This window comes from Ambystoma mexicanum, chromosome 1p (genome assembly GCF_040938575.1).
Source record: "Ambystoma mexicanum isolate Mex_15411 chromosome 1p, UKY_AmexF1_1, whole genome shotgun sequence".
Taxonomy (NCBI): domain Eukaryota; kingdom Metazoa; phylum Chordata; class Amphibia; order Caudata; family Ambystomatidae; genus Ambystoma; species Ambystoma mexicanum.
The window spans coordinates 655,693,881-655,712,136 of NC_090921.1; the positions used below are offsets into that span (position 1 = coordinate 655,693,881).

The window sequence follows — 18,256 nt, forward strand, 5'->3', positions numbered from 1 at the left end:
CCAGCATGAGCTTGCATAATACTGGTGCTCTCATGGAGCAAGAGTCCTTCTACCCTCGAGCCAGCATGAGCTTGCATAATACTGGTGCTCACATGGGGGTAGAGTCCTTCTACCCTCGAGCCAGCATGAGCGAACATAATACCGGTGCTCACATGGAGGAAGAGTCCTTCTACCCTCGAGCCAGCATGAGCTTGCATAATACTGGTGCTCACATGGAGAAAGAGTCCTTCTACCCTCGAGCCAGCATGAGCTTGCATAATACCGGTGCTCACATGGGAGAAGTGTCCTTCTACCCTGGAGCCAGCATGAGCTTGCATAATACCAGTGCTCACATGGGGAAGTGTCCTTCTACCCTCGAGCCAGCATGAGCGAGGCAGTGGCTGCTTTAAACTCTATTGGTGCGCCATTTCTCACTTCTCCTTTGATATCATGTGATCCAAAACACGCACTAAATACTTCTAATGCACCTTTTCCACCAACTATGTGAGCGGTTTATTTTGTGCATAGTCCCGCACAATCTGCAGATTTCTACAGTTAAAGACCATATGCATCAAGTCAGAAGATTGGAAGAACATCTCGGACATGTGTTGAATTATAGTACAGTGTAACGGGGCACGGATGTTTCGTGTGGCATAGAAGGTCTCCTGTCTCAGAAAAAACGTTTGCCTGTTCCAAAAGTATGTCTTTTTACTGCAAAAATATATCCTCCAAATATTGATTTTCTGAAATTGCTCAATTAAAAAATATAGTACACTTTAAAATACTGGTAATCAAAACAAGTTTCAAAACACCCAATTCCTATCATCGTTCCAAATCAGCTCTTACAATGGTGCCCCATAAACCCACCCACCCGAGCTATGTGTACATGCGGTATCTAGTCAGTCACAAAATGTTAATTCATCAAATAATTATTTTTAATACAGAAACGTTATATGCAGTAAAGATTGGTAAATAGGAATACAGCATAATAAAATAGAAAGACATTTTAATAGGCACCATATTAGAGAATAACTGGTGTTGATGAAACACAGAAAGCCAGAATATACCCAGAAGTCTTAAACCTAATATTTTGGACAGTTCGGACACCAAACAGGCTTTGAGTAGGACTACATAGGGCCAATGTTATTTGATGTGGTAGGTTCACCTAGGGTACAATGTATTAATTGTCTAGGATGTTGAAGCCAAGTATTTCAAGCTGTATTCATCATTTAAAAAGTACATACACATGTTATTTCGGGGTCCCCTGTCTATATTACGAGGCAGGTAGCTGCAGTTTGTGGAATAAAACAGAAAGGAACTACAGTATGTCTGCGATTTATTTTAATGTTCCTGTACCATATGTTTCGAATTCTCTTCCAGGAGAATTGGGATCCTTAACGATGAAATGAATGTAAAATTGTATTGAATTTTTAATATTGAAAAAAAGCCTTTGTATAGTGGAAGATAATGCTCACATCTAGAAATCACTCATGATGCATGTCACAAGAGTGTGCTTTTATTTTTTCTAACCTAGGTTGACAACATTTGGAATTTCCCAGAATGAACACCTGGATCATAATGTCAATGGTCTTGGCCAGTTTTTGTATCTACAAGAGTGGTGGTCAAGGTAAGCTTTATTACATTATTTTCAGACATAGATCTGTGATATAAGAGATTACTTTGTGAACACCCTCGCCCTCTTTATTATACCATGGATTCCTTTTGCTTGGGGCCTGTATAGCTCTCTTGATACCTCTCAGTTTTTATAAAACCTTTGAGTGAAGATGGAGCCCTTCCTCCAATTCAGGTTTACAAACAGTGTGTGCTTTCAGACAGTTATTTTTGTTTGTTTGTTTTATTACTTGTATTGCGCACCAGACCCAGGGGTAACAGGGCGCATTTCATATGACAATTTACAGCTTAGTTACAGAAACACAGGGCAAATTTGGAAGCAAAGAAATATACACAGCATATGCACAAAAGGCAAAAATAATGGTACAAGTATTTACAGTCCTACTCAGACAAGCGGTAACTGCTGAGCAGTAGGTGTGTGCAAAAATACAACACTGGAGGGGCATGCGGAAAAGGTCCAGGCAGTTGGTAGACTGTTATTTGTCTGCATCTTTGATCTACCTTGTGATGTTATGTCGGAAAGTGGGGTATGGTTGATCTGTCCGCAAGGTGGATGGCAGGGAGTTCCAAAGCTGAGCAGCTTTGACCTGGAAGCTACAGCCACCAACTCTGGACAGTTTAAATCTAGGTGTTGAGATGTTGTTAGAGTTAGCGGATCTGGTAAGTCTTGTTAGTTTTATTCTCGTGAATCTCGTAGAAAGGTAAAGTGGTGAAGCATTGTTTAGACATTTATAGACAAGTGAGGCTACTTTTAGCTGAATTTTCTCATGAGTTGAAAGCTAGATATTGGCTCTTCTAAATTCAGTGATGTGGGCTCTCCTGGGAATACCTAATGCTGCTCTAAGTGCGTTGTTCTGCAAGATTTGAATTATTTTGATAACTTCCTTATTGGCCCAATGTAGAGCAAGTTACAATAGTCCAACTTCGATAACACGAGGGCTCTAGCCAGTGTGATGCAGCTATTGTTGGATAGGAAGGGTTTGTCTGCTCTTATCAGTTTATAGGTGTAGGTGGTGGCAGAAGCCATCGTGTTGATCGTGTTTTACTGCGTGAGCGATTGTGATTTGGTTATTATCAATGTTAAAAGAGGAATAGTTAGGTCCCAGTTTTTTGAGGGTAGAAGGTGTGCCAATGATAATGATTTCAGTTTTGTCATCATTCAGGCATAGTCCATGAGTGGCCATCCATGCCTGGATGATGAGATTGCCACTATTCACCAAGGCCAAATCCTTGTCGTAATCACCAGTAAGTGTTAGGAGAATCTTAGTATCATCTGAATAATTAGTGTAGGTGATACCAAGAAGGTCCAAATCATCGAAAAGGGGCTTCGTGAAGATGTTGTAGAGTGTAGGAGAAACGCAAGATCCCTGCGGCACGCCGCATTTGATGGGGATGGAGTCTGCTGCCGCTGTGGTGGAGAAGACTCTCATGGTCCTATTATTGAGGAAAGATTGAATCCAAGCTGTGGCTTCTTCAGAGAAGTGTGCAGCCATATCCAGATGCCTACAAAGGACCTTGTGGTCAATAAGGTCGATTGCAGCTGATAAGTCCAGAAGGAGGAGCAAGGCTGGTTTCCCTTGATCCCTTAGCTCGTCTATTTGTGCCTTTAGGTCTAAGAGGGCTGTTTCGGTCCTGTGCTGGGGACGGAAGCCAGACTGCCATACTCCTAGTAGGTGGTTAGTTTCTAGGTGTTTCTGTATTTGTGAATATGCCACTCTATGATTTTTAGGAGAAATGGCACAGTAGTAATTGGGTGGTAATTTGTGGGTATGGCTGGGTCTAGGGTCTGTTTTTTAAGCAGTGGGAGTACCCAAGATTCTTTTAGGTTATTTGGTATAGACCCTGTTGCAAATGAGGCGTTAATGAGTTTTGAGATGAAGGGAGCCAGGTATCTGGCTGCGTCCTTTATCAGTTGGACTGGACATTGGTCCCCCTGGCAGTTTGATGGTTTGAGTGACATTATGATTTGTTCAGTTTCAATAATGGATACTTTAGAGAAATTGAAGCAAGGAGTGTTGGTGTTATATTTAGGAGGGGAGATAGTTATTTTGGGTTATGTATCCAGACTAAGTGAGGATTTTTTCTTGGCAAGTTTGGATTGGAGAGTTGTCACTTTGTTAGCTAAGGCTTGCTGAATATTGGTGCACCATAATTTGTCTTTGACACAGTTATCTTGCACTGGTATGGGAGATTATATTTCCTTTAAGATGATGAAGAGTTCTTTCATGCTAGAGTTGGCTTGGGCTATTATAGCGTTGTAGGTTTCCCGTTTAGCCGGCAGTATTTCCTTTTTGTAGAGGGTAGTTATATCCCTCAGGGTGTTTTTATTTTCTTCAGAAGGTTGTAATTTCCATTCGACCTTGCATTGTCTTTTTTTGGAACTAATTGTTTTCAGGTGGGGTGTGTACCAAGAATTGAGGTGGGCTTTGGGTTTGCTTTGTCTCATTTTAAGTGGTGCAATTGAGTCCAGTGCCGACGACATGATTTTGTTATACTCATTCACTAGAGTTTCAGGGTCCGAGTTGTCTGGTAATGAGTTAAGTGTAGGAAGGATGAGTGGGAGTAGATTATCCGGGGTGATGTTTTTCTTATTCCTTATCGGGATGGACGGTGCGAGCTGGGCTAAGGTAGGAAGAGGTCTGTTAGATTCTAGAGCAAATGTTATAAGGTGGTGGTCTGTTCACATTTGGGGGGAGATCGATAGGATGGAGGCGTTGCAATTGTGGTCTGCCACCCAATCGAGTATTCTACCTTTGTTTTATGTTGGGTGAAGTACTCTTTGTGAGAAGCCTAGTTCTGAAAGTAGGTTAGCCACTCTACCTGCCTCTGGGTCGTTTTGGTCGTTGAAACCCAGGTTAACGTCCCCTAAAAGGATAACCTGTGATGATTTTTTTAAGTTATGAGATAGAATAGTGGAAATGTCCTCCTCGAAGGTACCAATAGGGCCTGGAGGTCTATAAATCAGGTTGATGGTGAGGGTATGAGCATTATTAATAACTCATTTAGCTGTAAGGCTTTCGCAGGATTAGTGTCGTTGGATGGATCTAGCCTGGTAGATAAACTGGATTTGACAATAAGGATTTGACAATAAGGGCTATGCCGCCACTTCTGTCTGATCTTAGTATGGTGTAAACATTAGGGATCACTAACATGATGGCAGGTCCTGCAGCAGCATGAAGCCAAGATTCCGTAATGACCAAGAAGTCAAGTTTTTCAGTCTGGATCAGATCAGCAATCTCAATGGCATGAGCAATCATAGATCTGGCATTAATTAAAGCGCCTTTTAAGTGGGGGGTGGTGGATGGAGATGTACATAGATTTTCTTGGGTTGTGACAGAAGTGTGCGTGAGTATATTCTGTGTCTTCAGGTGTGGGCTGTGTGGTTTTTCTGTACTCCTGTTGGGTGTAGTCTTGCTACGGTTGGAGGTGGTCAGCGTGGTTCTTGTAGTTTTGTAAGTCTGTCTCGAAGTCTAGCATTTCTGGATTTGGTGTTGCACGGTTTGGATTCAAATGTGCGAGACTGTTGTTGTTTTTCGACCTGGTCATTATGACTCGTCATTAGTTGGGATTGTGTCTGTGTCATGGTGGGGGAATTGAGGGGTAGTATAGTCAAAGGTAGGGGCTGGAACGATCCTGAATTTACAAACTAGGACTGCTATTAGTGTGAGAAGGGCTAGAGTGACTCGTTGGGTTTGCATCTTGTGACGTCGCCGTGTTAGGGTAGGCAATTCAATCTTGTACAATGCTATGTGGGTCGGACTATCAGGGTAAACAAATGCAAAATAGAGTCAAATGCCTCAGATGCAGTGGGCAGCACCTAGGTTTGAAATCGTAACAGGTGGCTAAGACGCAACAGGGCAACACATATGCTAGTACTGGCTAAATTCACTCAGGTTAAGGCAATCCGTACATAGGCTGGTCAGGCGGGAATTTACAAATTGAGGCAGTAATAATAAAATTAGGATTGTTCAGCACGTAATCTCTGGAGCTAGTACAATAAGGATAGGCTAGTTTGAAATAAATATATCACTGTTATTACAGTCGGGAGTCGGATGGTTCGCTGTGATTATTCGAGATGTATAAGGAGCTGCAAAGCAGACGACTGGGCTAAGAGTAGGCTAGTCAGACATATTGGGTGCAAAACTGATGCGAGAGCTGTGCTAATTCGCCTAGAGAGTAAATATCAGCTAGTGTAGACAATGTAGGTAAAACAAGGTATGCAAGGCAGGTTACCGTTAGATATGAACGTCATGACACGTGTTAATATATAAGGCAGTGATAGTATTTTATGCTCATACCGCAATTTCTGGCGGGATTCAGTCAATATAGTGGTGGCATAGCAGGTCATTAGAATGGCGCACTACGTTATGGGAGAAATAGAGTTGTGGCTAGAACAATACGTGATACGCTGAGACGTGAGGCACATTACGTGTACTCACCGCTAATTCGCCAGAGTGAATCTGTGCATCTCACATAGTTCAAAGTTACTCGTATGCATCGTTTTGGGGTGTAGTCCAGGAGGGGGTAACTTAGACAAGTGCGCCCTGCTGTGAACAGGGGCAAACAAGGCCTTTTCCTGGCCTTCTCCGGGCCGCCGGCTCCTGCCGCCTGCCGGAGGATGTTGTTTATTTTAAACTTCATAGTATGTAAACAGCAGTGAACGTGTGAATTTTCAAACCTCTACGCAAACTGAAGCCGTCTTCGTGCCTGAGGCGAAGGGATAGGGGACCTCCAGTAAATAGCAGATTTCACCCACTAGTGTGTTCAGTGCAGTGGAGTCCAAATATGATGTGTGAAGTAAAATCAAAGCTCTCTGAAATGTGCAAATGTTCTTGGTTGGCAGTCCTTTATCTAGCAAGGAAGATGTTGCACCTGGAATAACCAGTGCCATTATGTGGGGTTGAGCCGGCAAGGGGAGGTCTCCTCTTAGTAGCGTCAGGTGGTGGTGGCCACTTAGGAAGTTGACTAAAGACTTTTTGTTTGAAATATAAATTGAGAGAACCATGTTCTGTTCACGTCCTCAATGTGCTAATACACATAAAAGGGCACTAAGTGAAATTTCCGATTATTGTTTCCCACCCACAATTATGATAGATTTAGAAAGAACAATTACATTCTTTCTAAATCGATTACACAAAACCCATTCACCCATCTCCCCAGCCCATAACCAAACTCAACTCCCCCCCTCACTTAGCCTATGCTCTGCGATCATTCATTCCTCTCGAAGCACATCCCATCTTTGGACGACAGCTGCTGGCTGCGACGCGCGCACTTGTGTGCCAGACGAAGGAAGTGACAGGGGTTAAGTAAGGAGTTCATTGTGTATATGTGTGTGTGAGAGTGAGTGTCTGTGAGGGAGAGGTGGGAGAATGTTTGTGGTGGGGAAGGGAAGGGAGGGGACAGGGGTGCGGGTAAAAGTGTATTTTTTGCAAGTGGTGGAGGATGAGGGGGAATGTGTTGTGTTGGGCAGTGAAGGGGATGGCAGAGGATAAAAAGGTGCTCGGGGGTAACCCCCCAATTTACTAGAAATCCCACCAGCATGGGAGAGTGGGGTGGGGGTTGGGGTCCAATAGGTGGTATGTGGGGGTTTTGGAAGCCACACAAAATCGGCTGAAAAAAATTGGCTTTTTTGTGTTTGGCTTTCAAAATGCGGAAATATCACATACAACCACAAACAGAGAGCATAACTAACAAGATATAAAAAGCTAATGATGGGCCTGACAGACTTTCAACCTCTAACGAAAAATGAATGGTCTTTAAAGTCATGAAGAGATAACAATGACCTAAATGTTCAAGATGGAGTGCAGTAAAAAAAAAAAAGAATTAGGAATGAGGAGTTCGAGTATAACTGATGAACAAAAAGTGGGGGCTTAGTTTCACTCTTGTCTGCCCCCTCAGCAGCCTGTTCAAATGTCTTAGTGTATCTGTAATATGCGTGTAGTACCTGAGGGATAACATCCTTGCTACAGTGTTCTGTAGCTTCTGAAGCAGACTGATTAGTTGGTTAAGATCAGACACACCACTTGCATAGTCTAGATTGTAGGGGACTAATGCCATGGTGGCTAGGACATAATGGGCCTCATTACGAGTCGGGCGGTAGAGGATACCGGGCACCGGTAAGGAGACCGGTGCCGGTAATCCCCTACTGCCCGATTCCGAGGTCCCCTAACGGGAACCGCTAGGGATGTTTGGTCGGACCACACGTCCCTTACAGGTCCCGTTAGGGGACCAGGCCGCTAATTACGGGCCTGCCATTAGCAGGCCCGTAAATGGCGCCTTCCCCATTCCCATTGAGCCCTATGGGGGCTCAAATGGGAATGAGGAATGGTTGATGCAATGGGGACTTACCGGTCCCCGGGCCGATATAACACCTGATTTGGCCCGCCAGAGAGGCTTTTAAGGCCATTAGCACAGCTACCAAAGCGGCAAACCGGGGTGATAAAAAAAAGGATTTTCCTTCCTACAACGGTACGTGCATGGCATCCTGTTGTATGAAGGAAAATCATTTACCAGTATGGCTGCCATGGAAAGGGAGGCCCACTTTCTTAGCTACCTGATTGGCTGTCTACCCCAGCCTGGGAGCTAATGAAGAAAGGAGTGAATGGGAGCATGCATTTGAATGTTTGTGGTTGGTTAAAGCTTCACAACCACATGTATTGGCTTGGTATCATGTGCACAATCCAGTATTTCAATACGTCATAGGCGAGTGAAATGTAACCAATGTGGAATCCCGGATGGACTGTGGCTGGATGACAGCAGATGCCCTCATTGCTTAACTCTACGACTTAGACTAACTCCTCATTCTGTCTGTTTGCACAACTTTATCATTCAGTTGGTCCTTGGCACTAGATGTATTTGTTGCAGATGCAAGCAGGTATTTGTCTTCTTATTTTAACATGGTACACCAAAGATGTTGGATGGTGAGAGATAGAACTGATCCCTGCTGGACTCGCTTGATATCTGTTCGACTATAATGGTGTGGAGGTGGACTACAAACTGTGACCTGCCCATTCACAAGCCTTTTATCAATTTGAGTAAAGCATCACGCAACACAATTTCTTGTAGAGAGAACAGGTATTGTGTGACAGATGGTATTTAACCCAGCTGACAAATCCAGCAGGAGGAGCACACCAAAATTGCCATACACAACCACCCTACTCACATCATTTAGAATTCAGACAACCACTGAATCTGTACTTGTAGAGCATCAGAAACCTGCGTGTGGGGAAAATAAGAAGTTATTAATTTAAAGAAATAACTATATTTTGATTACCATCTTCCATACATTAGGATGATAGCATGAGAGATATGATAAACGCGATAAGGCCTGGACAAACTTCTCTCAAAGTGGCTCACTGTATCTGACACATCTTTTAAAAAATAGGATACTTTTTTGGGCATTCGTAAATCTTAGAGGAGTTCGAGGCATGCTTCTTGGTTTTACGCAATTAAAATTGTGCACTCAGGGGTGGTAATTAATAACTGGTTTATTCATTGGATTTCGCTAGCCAATCACAGGGCTTTCTTGGGAGATTTCATTGAGTTTATCTGAGTTTGTGTAGCCAATCAGAGGCCCCATATTTCCTAAAGAATATGGGCCTCATTACACGGACGGCGGTGGACCAAAGTGCTATTAGCACCTTGGTCCATGCCGGTAAAATACCGGCACCGCCTTGGTGGAAAGGGGAATTACCGCCCTATTCCAAGGTTGGTGGGGCGGCAATTCCCCCTTCCCCCATTGCCCTTCCCCATTCCCATTTTTGCCCCATAGGGCATAATGGGAATGGGGAAGGTGCTAATTACGGCACCGCAAATTGCGGTACCGTAATTAGCTCCCTGGTCCCTTTGCGGTTTGGTTTTTAACGCCTGCAAAAAGCAGGCGTTAAATTCTCCAACCCGCAAAGGGACCTCGTAGTAAGGCGGTAAGGGTTAACGGTCACCGGTACCATTAACGGTGACCGTTAACCCTTACCGCTGTCCGTGTAATGAGGCCCTATGTGTCCCCCTAAAGAAGGCCCATCTCACTTATTGTTCCTTTGTGGGGTTTGCTAGGATGTGAGAGGTTTAACACTGCACAGACTCACATTTGATAATTTGAGCAGTCTTTTGGTGAGTTTCAAGGAATGGTGCCTGTTTTTTATTTTGTCTCTTGCTGTTTAGTGGGTTTGTGAAACTGTTTATGTCCTCCTTTGTCTAAGGGTCTCATTACGAGTTTGGAGGTAGCCATGGTGCTATTAGCACCATGGCTGCCTCCAAAGACTTGTCCGGGTCTGGGTAGTCGGAATGGGGACTTACAGGGTCATTCCAACCTTGGAGGACCCGGTAAATTCCCATTCTGAAAACCATTCCCCATTCCCATTCGAGCCCCCATAGGGCTCAATGGGAATGGGGAAGGAGCTAATAACTGGCCTGCAAATAGCGGGCCCGTTATTACTCCCTGGTCCCTTAGCGTCTCAACTAAGGGTGGCTGGTAAAAACAGCTGGCCTTAATGGGAGCTGCTAAGGGACCTCGGAATGTGGCGGTAGGGGGTTAACGCCGCCGGCATCCTTACCGGTGCCGTTAACCCCCTACCGCCGTACTCGTAATGAGTCCCTAAGTGTTTGTTCATTGTGTGTGAGTGCTTTGTGTTAGTTTCCTGTTATAAAAAAGAAAGAATATTTGTCTCTTCTTCATTCACCTTCCCATTTCATGTCCTCTTATAAAATGGAAACAGCCCAGAAATATTTCACACACAGTGCCCCTCATTACAACACCGGCGCTAAACCATGGCGCTATTAGCACCATGGTTGCTGCCGGTATTGTAACGAGTCCGCCATGGTGAAATGGGGAAGTACCACCCCATTCCAAGGTTGGCGGGGCAGTACTTCCCCATTTCACATGGCCCTTCCCCATTCCCATTTTTGCCCATAGGGCATGATGGGAATGGGGAAGGCGGTAATTACGGTACCGCAAATTGCGGTACCGTAATTAGCACCAAAGTCCCTTTGCGGGTCCATTCCTTAACGGCTGGTAAAACCAGCCGTTATGGTGGGAACCCGCAAAGGGACCTTGTAATCAGGCTCTAAGGGATACCAGTAATCCCTTAGCGCCAGGGTCGAAATGAGGCCCAGTATCATCAAAAACATAAAATCCTAAATACCCTATAAACACTTAAAACCCGAGAGAACCACTTACCCTAGTTTTTGTATTGTATTAGTTATAATTTTAGTTTTACTCTTGTTTGTCCACTTGTGTTACTTGGGGTCACTGGTTCTCTTTTTCTCTCAGGATCACACTTGTGTTCAAAGGTTAAGCAGCAGTGAGATGGGCACACATATATATGGCACTCAGTGTGGCCATTTTGACAGTCATGGTCAGCCTAGTATGCTGGGAGGGGAAGGGGAAAAGTGCAGGTGTTAGGAGGATAAGGACTAGGAGGAGGGATCACTCATGATTGATGCCGATGATCAGTCAGTGGGAGAGGAGGCAGATACTTTCGGGGAGGCCACACGGTAGAAGTGGAGGTAGGGCCATCAGAGAAAAACATAGAGGTGACAAGCAAAGAGACGGAATTGAAGGCCTAATGTGCATACCCCCTGCAGAGGCCATTAAGACAGGGTCACATGTCTCGAGGAGGCATTGGAACGGGCAGGCAGGCACGTACATCATGCGGAAGTAGGGAATGGCCACAGCAATCATGCTGTAGTGTTTCAGATGTGTTGTGACAGGATTTGGGCATAGAGGAGCAATTTGTCTCCACCCAGCAGAGTGAGAATGTTATTCAGGGAGAGAGAGAGAGAACTGTCAGGACGAGGTTTAGGGGGAGGATGTTTTGCTTTATCGTGGTTGCCTTGGGAGATCACATAATTATGTTCTCCTGACCCTTGCAAAAATAATCAATGGACTCAGATAGGCACAAAATTACCCATGACACCTCTGTGATAGTTATAAAAAGAATGGCACATTATAGGCCCTTTATTCACTCATAACATAAAAACAGAAAAAAATAAACACATTATAGATGTATATGAACAAAAAGAGAAAAATACTTCACCGTTAAGATTGCCACAGGAGACACCTTCATCTCGGCCACGATTACACTGCTTAGTCCCACAGCAGGTAGGCAGAGAGATCGATCGTCCTAACGGGATATGGTGCGGAGCGTCCTCTGTTCCAGCGGGACTGCAACACCCGGGGTCCAACTTCTAACTCTGAAGTTCAAAGAGGAAAAACCCTCGTCTCTTAAGGGGGCTAATTTCGATCTGCGCCCCTCATGTTTACCATGCTGCCCTCGGCCGAAGAGCAGACAGTAAGCATGAGGCATAAACAGAGTGGATTATTCCAGTTAGAAGTGGAAAAAACCCTATTCCCTCCTTGCCGTCGTTCCCACTGCCCCTTATCACTGCACCTGCAGAGTGCTCCGACTCCCTTTCTAGCTCGTCCTTCGGCAGACAATACAATAACTATTCTCCCCAGCTCAGTCATCTAACATAAATATGTGACTTTGTCTCTGCAGCAGAAAATACATGTTTGCTAGCTGAGCCCAGGACAACATAGGCTTTCATTACTGTTTTCTTGCAATAAATGGAAGTCAATATCCTCGATGGCTGCCCATCAGCACCTTGTTTTCTGGCTCATTTCGCTCACAAATTACAGGGGCACAGCCTGAAGAGGTGCCACAGCAAGAGATGGATCTACCCAAGCGGAGGAGGGGGAACACATACAGCGAGAGGTGGTGGCACAGGATCCTCCTATTGCCATGGTCGAAGGGTATGTACAGGAGTAGTCCCAGGGAGTTCTGTCCTCAATCTCTCTCACATCCCAGAGGAGTCTGGGTGTCAGGCTGTTTATCCCTGCAACAAAAGAAGACCATCAGAGTTGAGGAGTCTGAGGTTCTTTGCATGGTGGAGGGCTGTGAGAAGTGGGCAATTTGGGGCACAAGGCAAACAGCAAAGGGGGCATTATATGGGGCCAACAACAATAAGGAAACATGCGTGCCAGTGGAAATGGTTTGCCAGGTGCATGTCTCCTCAGAGGCTAGCAACGGTACATCCACCACTGACCCCTCCTCTGTTGGTAAAGAGGAATGTCCTAGCACATCCTAGGTTCTGGGTGCAGCTCGCCAGTGACATCAGGCATGCTGACAAAGCACTGCAACTGTCCAGCCTGTCCAAGTAGAAGGCCACTTTGCTGGTGCAGCCCCAGAAGTAGTTGGAGTGGTGCTCTAACTAGAGCATGCACCTATGGGCATGACTCCCCATGCACTTCATATGGCAAGGAGGACCTACTGCATTTATTGGGTTCATTCAGCTAGTACATGTGGTGGTGGGCAGCATGAGAACGCATGTGCAGTTCCAGAGCCCTTCCCTCCACTAGAGAGTTTTGCAGGGGGAAGGAAAGAGGGAGTCAGGGTGGGAGGACAAGCCGCACAGAGAGACTCCTGCACAAGTGACAGCACTCTGTGGGAGAGCTAGATACATTTAGTAAATGCTCTGTGGGATAGCTTGTGCACATTAGTGGGTCGCTGCACCCTGTGAGAGAGCTCAGGACCTTAATGGCTGGCTGTTTCCTGTGAAGAAAAAAGAGCACATTAAGGGGTGGCTGCACTTGTGGATGAACCTGTTCTTTAGTGAGTGTCTGTGCCCTGTAAATGAGCCCTAGATCATTAAGGGTGGCTGTGTCCTGCTCGAGAGCCCATGAGCCTTGGTGAGTGGTTGCATCCTGTAAAAAAACTGAGAACCGTAAGGGGTGCATGTACCCTTTGGGAGAACATGTGGACCTTGGTCGATGGCTCTACCCTTTGAAAGACCCTGAGAACATTTCTTGGTGGGTGTGCCCTGTGAGAAAATGGAGAACGTTAATTGGTGGCTGTGCCCTATGGAAAATAACAGAAAAACTGAAAGGGTAGATGTGCCCTCTGGAACAACACGTGAACCTTAATTTAGTGGGAGGATGCTCCCAGTGAAAAAGCAGAGAACCCGGAAGTGCACTGCATCCTCTAGGTGAGTCCCGTAACCTTAGTTGGTGGAATCACTCTGCAAACACAACTGACGACCATACCCACTAAAAAGAAAACAAGATGAGGCTGCACGAGAACTTGACAAGTGTATGGTGAGGATTCAAAGACATTACTTCCAGTATAGCAAATGCAATGGAATGTTTAAGACAGCCACTGGTCAGCAACGCTCAGTCACATTCATCTGTTTCCCAACCACATGCACCATGAAACTACCCAGATACACTTTTGTGTGTCTGATGTTTACTGAGTAACTGGGTAACAAAACCTCATCATCTGTTTCCCAGCTGGTGTGGTGCTTAAGAGAAGATGTTGTTCCATAGTGACTGTCTATTTTTATAAGTGTCAATTGTTTAACATGCAGCACTGCAAGTCATTTGCTGGAGTTAGGGGTAATAACCTTCAATGCACTGAAAGCTGTCTCATACTGCACAGTAGTGAGTGGCATTTTAGCAATGACACAAGCCAGACAGGCTAGGGTCTACATGCAGAGTATGAAGATCCAGGGTGAGAGGATCCTTGTGGTACTCCATGGTTGATAGATAGTAGGTGTGAACTGGAGGTATCCATCTGGAAAAACGGATTCTTGTCTTCTAGGTATGCAGTGAATCACTGGAGGATGGCCTCTCCAGTTCTAAAGTGGTTGTACAATATCTCAATGAAGGCTTGATGATCCACTGTGTACAAGGCTGCTGAGAGATCAAATGGTAACAGGAACCAGGGGTGCCAATCATTGAGAATGCGAAGTGCATTGACTACTGCTTGGTTGGAGGATATATCAGTTCTGCATCTAAGTCTGAATCCAGGTTTCTAGGTCTGTAGGAGGTATTTGGTGTCAATGGGGGCCTTTAAGAGTTTGGAGGCAGCCATGGTGCTAGTAGCACCATGTCTGCCTCCAAACCCGTGTCCGGGTCTGTGGTATCGGAATGGGGACTTACCAGGACATTCTGACCTTTGCGGACCAGGTAAGTCCCCATTCTGAAAACCATTCCCCATTACCATTTGAGCCCCCATAGGGCTCAATTGGAATGGGGACTGAGCTAATAACGGGCCCTCAAATAGTGGGCCCATTATTATCTCCCTGGTCCCTTAACGGTCCCGCTAAGGGTGGCTGGTAAAACCAGCTGTCCCTAGTGGCACCCGCTAAGGGACCTCGGAATGCGGCGGTAGGGGGGTTAACGGCAGCGGCATGCTTGCCGGTGCCGTTAACCCCTTACCTCTGCACTCAGAATGAGGCCCAATGTCTGGTTGAATTTGTGTGGCTATAGCTCTTTCAAAGATCTTGCCTAGGAATGGAAGGTCGATGATGGGCAGATATTTACTGAGGTCACAGTGTTGTTTATGAGCTGCAGTGGTATTTGTCCAGTTTTGAGGGTAGTGGGACATATTCGTTGAGCGAGGGGTTCACTGATGATAAGCAGGAATGGATGGAGTGTATCTGTGGGGAGTGTCCCGAGGAGGGTGGACAGCAGGATGTCAAAAGAGTGGGAGGTACCTTTGAAGAATCCTAGGGTATTAATCAAGTTACCCATTTAAAGGTAGTCCCAAGGCATCATTTTGTGTGGCAGGATAAGTGGGGCAGTCTGTATGATGGATGTGATAGGTATCAATGTTTGGGAAGATCTTGTCAATGAAGAAGTTGTTGATGGTTGTAGATCTCTGAATTTAATGAGGATTTGGAGTGTTGGGTAGAGGGTTGATGCACTTTTTGACTGTCTCGTAGAGAGCATTTCTTTCATTGCTGGCTTTAGCTATGATTCTCTGGTAGAAGGTGGCTTTCACTATGCTTATCTTCGAGCTGTGCAAAGTTCTTTAAGTCAGGTTAAATTGGATGAATTGTTTGCCAAAATAAAGTTTGTGCATGCACCAATTTTGCAGTCAGTGTACTGGGATCATGATAGGGAGCATGAGAGATGATCAATCAGTGGTTCTATAGGGAAGTGTTTGAAGGAGTGGAATGTCTGGTTGATAGGCTTAGGTTGTGTCTGGTTGGTGTGCAGTTGGTTGGGACGATGTAGTTGATGGTGAAATGAACCGAAACATGATTAGACCAGTTGAGGGATATATGTGTGTTGTAATGGAAGGAGACTCATGCACAGTGGGCCTCATTACGAGGTTGGAGGTAAGGGGTTACCGGCATGGGTAAGGATGCCAGTGCTGGTAACCCCTTACCTCCGTATTCCGAAGTCCCTTAGTGGGTCCCACTAAGGCCGGCTGGTTTTAGCAGCCACCCTTAGGGGGAGCCGCTAAGGGACCATGGAGCTAATAACGGGCCTGCTATTTGCAGGCCCGTTATTAGCTCCTTCCCCATTCCCATTGAGCCTTATGGGGGCTTGAATGGGAATGGAGAATGGTTTTCAGAATGGGGACTTACCGGGTCCTCCAAGGTTGGAACGACCCGGTAAGTCCCTATTCCGACAACCCGGACCCGGAATGCGGTAAGGGGGTAGCCATGGTGCTAATAGCACCATGGCTACCTTCAACCTTGTAATGAGGCCCAGTGTCTCTTCCTTGTGATACACCCTGAAAGACCTCAGCCCCTGAGATACGTGGATGAAAAGCAATCCCTTTGTTTTATTTTATGGATAGTTATTTGGCAAAATGTGCTTTAACAAACCAGAATGAAATACAATGAAATAAGATAAAAAAATATACAATTCCTTTCAGGACAGTCTTCAATAAAAGACGTTGTTGCCGGCCACCCATGGGTTAACTTGTTTAGCCCCCGCCATTAGAGAGGAGGAGTTTGTGATGGGGAGTTGGGGAATGAAGGGAGTTCTGGGTAAGACGCGAGAATCGCCAGTTACTGTTAGGAAAAGGAAAATAAAGATGTGTTGATGAACCCCTCCGTGTGCGCGTCCTCCTTTCAGGCCTCGTTAAAGGCAACAGACATTTGATCAAAAATACATAACAATCAGAACAAATACTAATTCTATTTCATCAATACATTGCTAATGCATGCCAATTTAAACTCTTATTCTAAAAAGAAAAGGATCATAAAAAAGACTCCTTAATCCAATAATTCTAGCATTCCCGAGACACAAGGGGTTATAACATGCTTATTGTATGGTCATCTCTTAATTCCAAAGCTTTTACAAAACCTACCACTGCAAGAACCGTTGATGTAGTTCTGCCTTCAAGATATTAATTCCGCAAGTTATCCCTTCCCATTTACATTTTCTAAATTATAGTTCTAAAGTATAGTTCAATAGTTTAGGTGTAGGTGAAGTCATAACTACCAACCATAATTCAGTAAATCTGACAGCACAAGACTGTCCACAGGGTTTGGGCAGGTGTATTGGTAACTTACCGCTACACACCAAACTAATTAGATATCCGGCATGTACTACTAACCTTACAAAAACCGTTGAAGCTGTTCCAACACGCAGTACGAGTTGTGTAGTAAACCTTTTACTTCAGCCAGCTTGGGACTGGCAATGCACCCAAAAATCAGCATGTAATTTTGGCAAAACTGTACACGAGTTGTTCCGTCATAACTTAATTGTGAAAACAAAATGGCTGGAAAAGAATTATTTCTCTGACGTACAAGTGCTTCTTTAATAGTAAAGAAATCTAGTCATTTGTCTGCCCGATTTACCATTCTACTGGTTAGTGGTTCAGAAAATTCTTGGAAGCAGCCCCATGGTGCAGCTTGACACGTTTTGAGGACATTATTGGATCCTTTCCTTTTGCAAATAGGCTTGCGGCTCGTGTTCTGCAGGCAGAGTTGAGTGCTGCTTAGCTGATTGCTGTAGATTGCGCCATACCATTGGAATCACACGCTGATTCTGGCAAGGTAGAGGCAGGTGCAATGAGCCAATGATGCCGTTGCCATGGTAAGCTCCCTTGTTGATTCCAGACCAGTGGCTTGTGCTCTGTGGATGAGTGGTGGTCTTACCTTGCTTCGCTGGTGGATTTAGCTTTCTTACTCTATTACACTCTTCCCGGCACTTAGATTCCTTAGAGTCTGTTCAGACACAGTGCTAACACTGAGGCAGGGTAGAGATAGGGTGGTTTGCCTGTTGCTTCTGCCTGTATCTCTATGCATCCTCCTGATACTGCAAAAACATTCAGTGAAAACTCTCTCCTAGCGTGGGAGTGCAGAGTGAGAGTGCAGTCTGCTGCAGTCTGTGGTAAGCTGCGGTGCTAAACGTGAAGAACGGTCTGAAATGATTTGAGGGTGAGCGCTGTAGGGAAGGCATGGTATCACAAGTATGACACTGACACAATGCGTACAGTTTGTAAAACCTTTATTGAAGTTGTTGGGGCTGGAGAAACTCCTACTGTGCCCTAAAACTAAGATGGGAGTAGTCTTGACCATCAAATAATAAATAACGCAGTTCTAGTGGAATCCGTCAAATCAAAATGGCCGTTGCTAACAAAACCTAATGCCTGCCCTATCTCTAGTACAATAAGTGTACAAAGGAGAAATGCATGCAAAGAAAAAATCAGTGTTCAAAAGAATAAATGTGGTTGAGCCAGCTCTCCACGTTAGACTTCACGAAGAAAGGCTGTCCCTGTAGGCAGGATGACACACCATGGCTCAGTTTCCAACACAAAAAAACTTTCACAAACATGGATCGTGGCTCGACTGGCCTTCCATGTTAAAGTCTCTTTTCCTAATTTCCAAAATAATGTCTCAACAAAAC

General features: G+C 45.1%; 1 protein-coding gene across 2 annotated transcripts in view; it reads left to right on the forward strand.

Annotated features, from left to right (window-relative positions):
* The window catches only part of CCL25 (C-C motif chemokine ligand 25), a 347,634-nt gene that overhangs the window by 236,048 nt on the left and 93,330 nt on the right, over positions 1-18,256 (forward strand). For both annotated transcript variants that reach the window (XM_069649720.1, XM_069649719.1), the window contains exon 2: positions 1,514-1,606. In XM_069649720.1, the coding sequence (XP_069505821.1) occupies positions 1,540-1,606 (67 nt within the window). In that variant the 5' untranslated portion in view covers positions 1,514-1,539. The remainder of the gene's footprint in view (positions 1-1,513; positions 1,607-18,256) is intronic.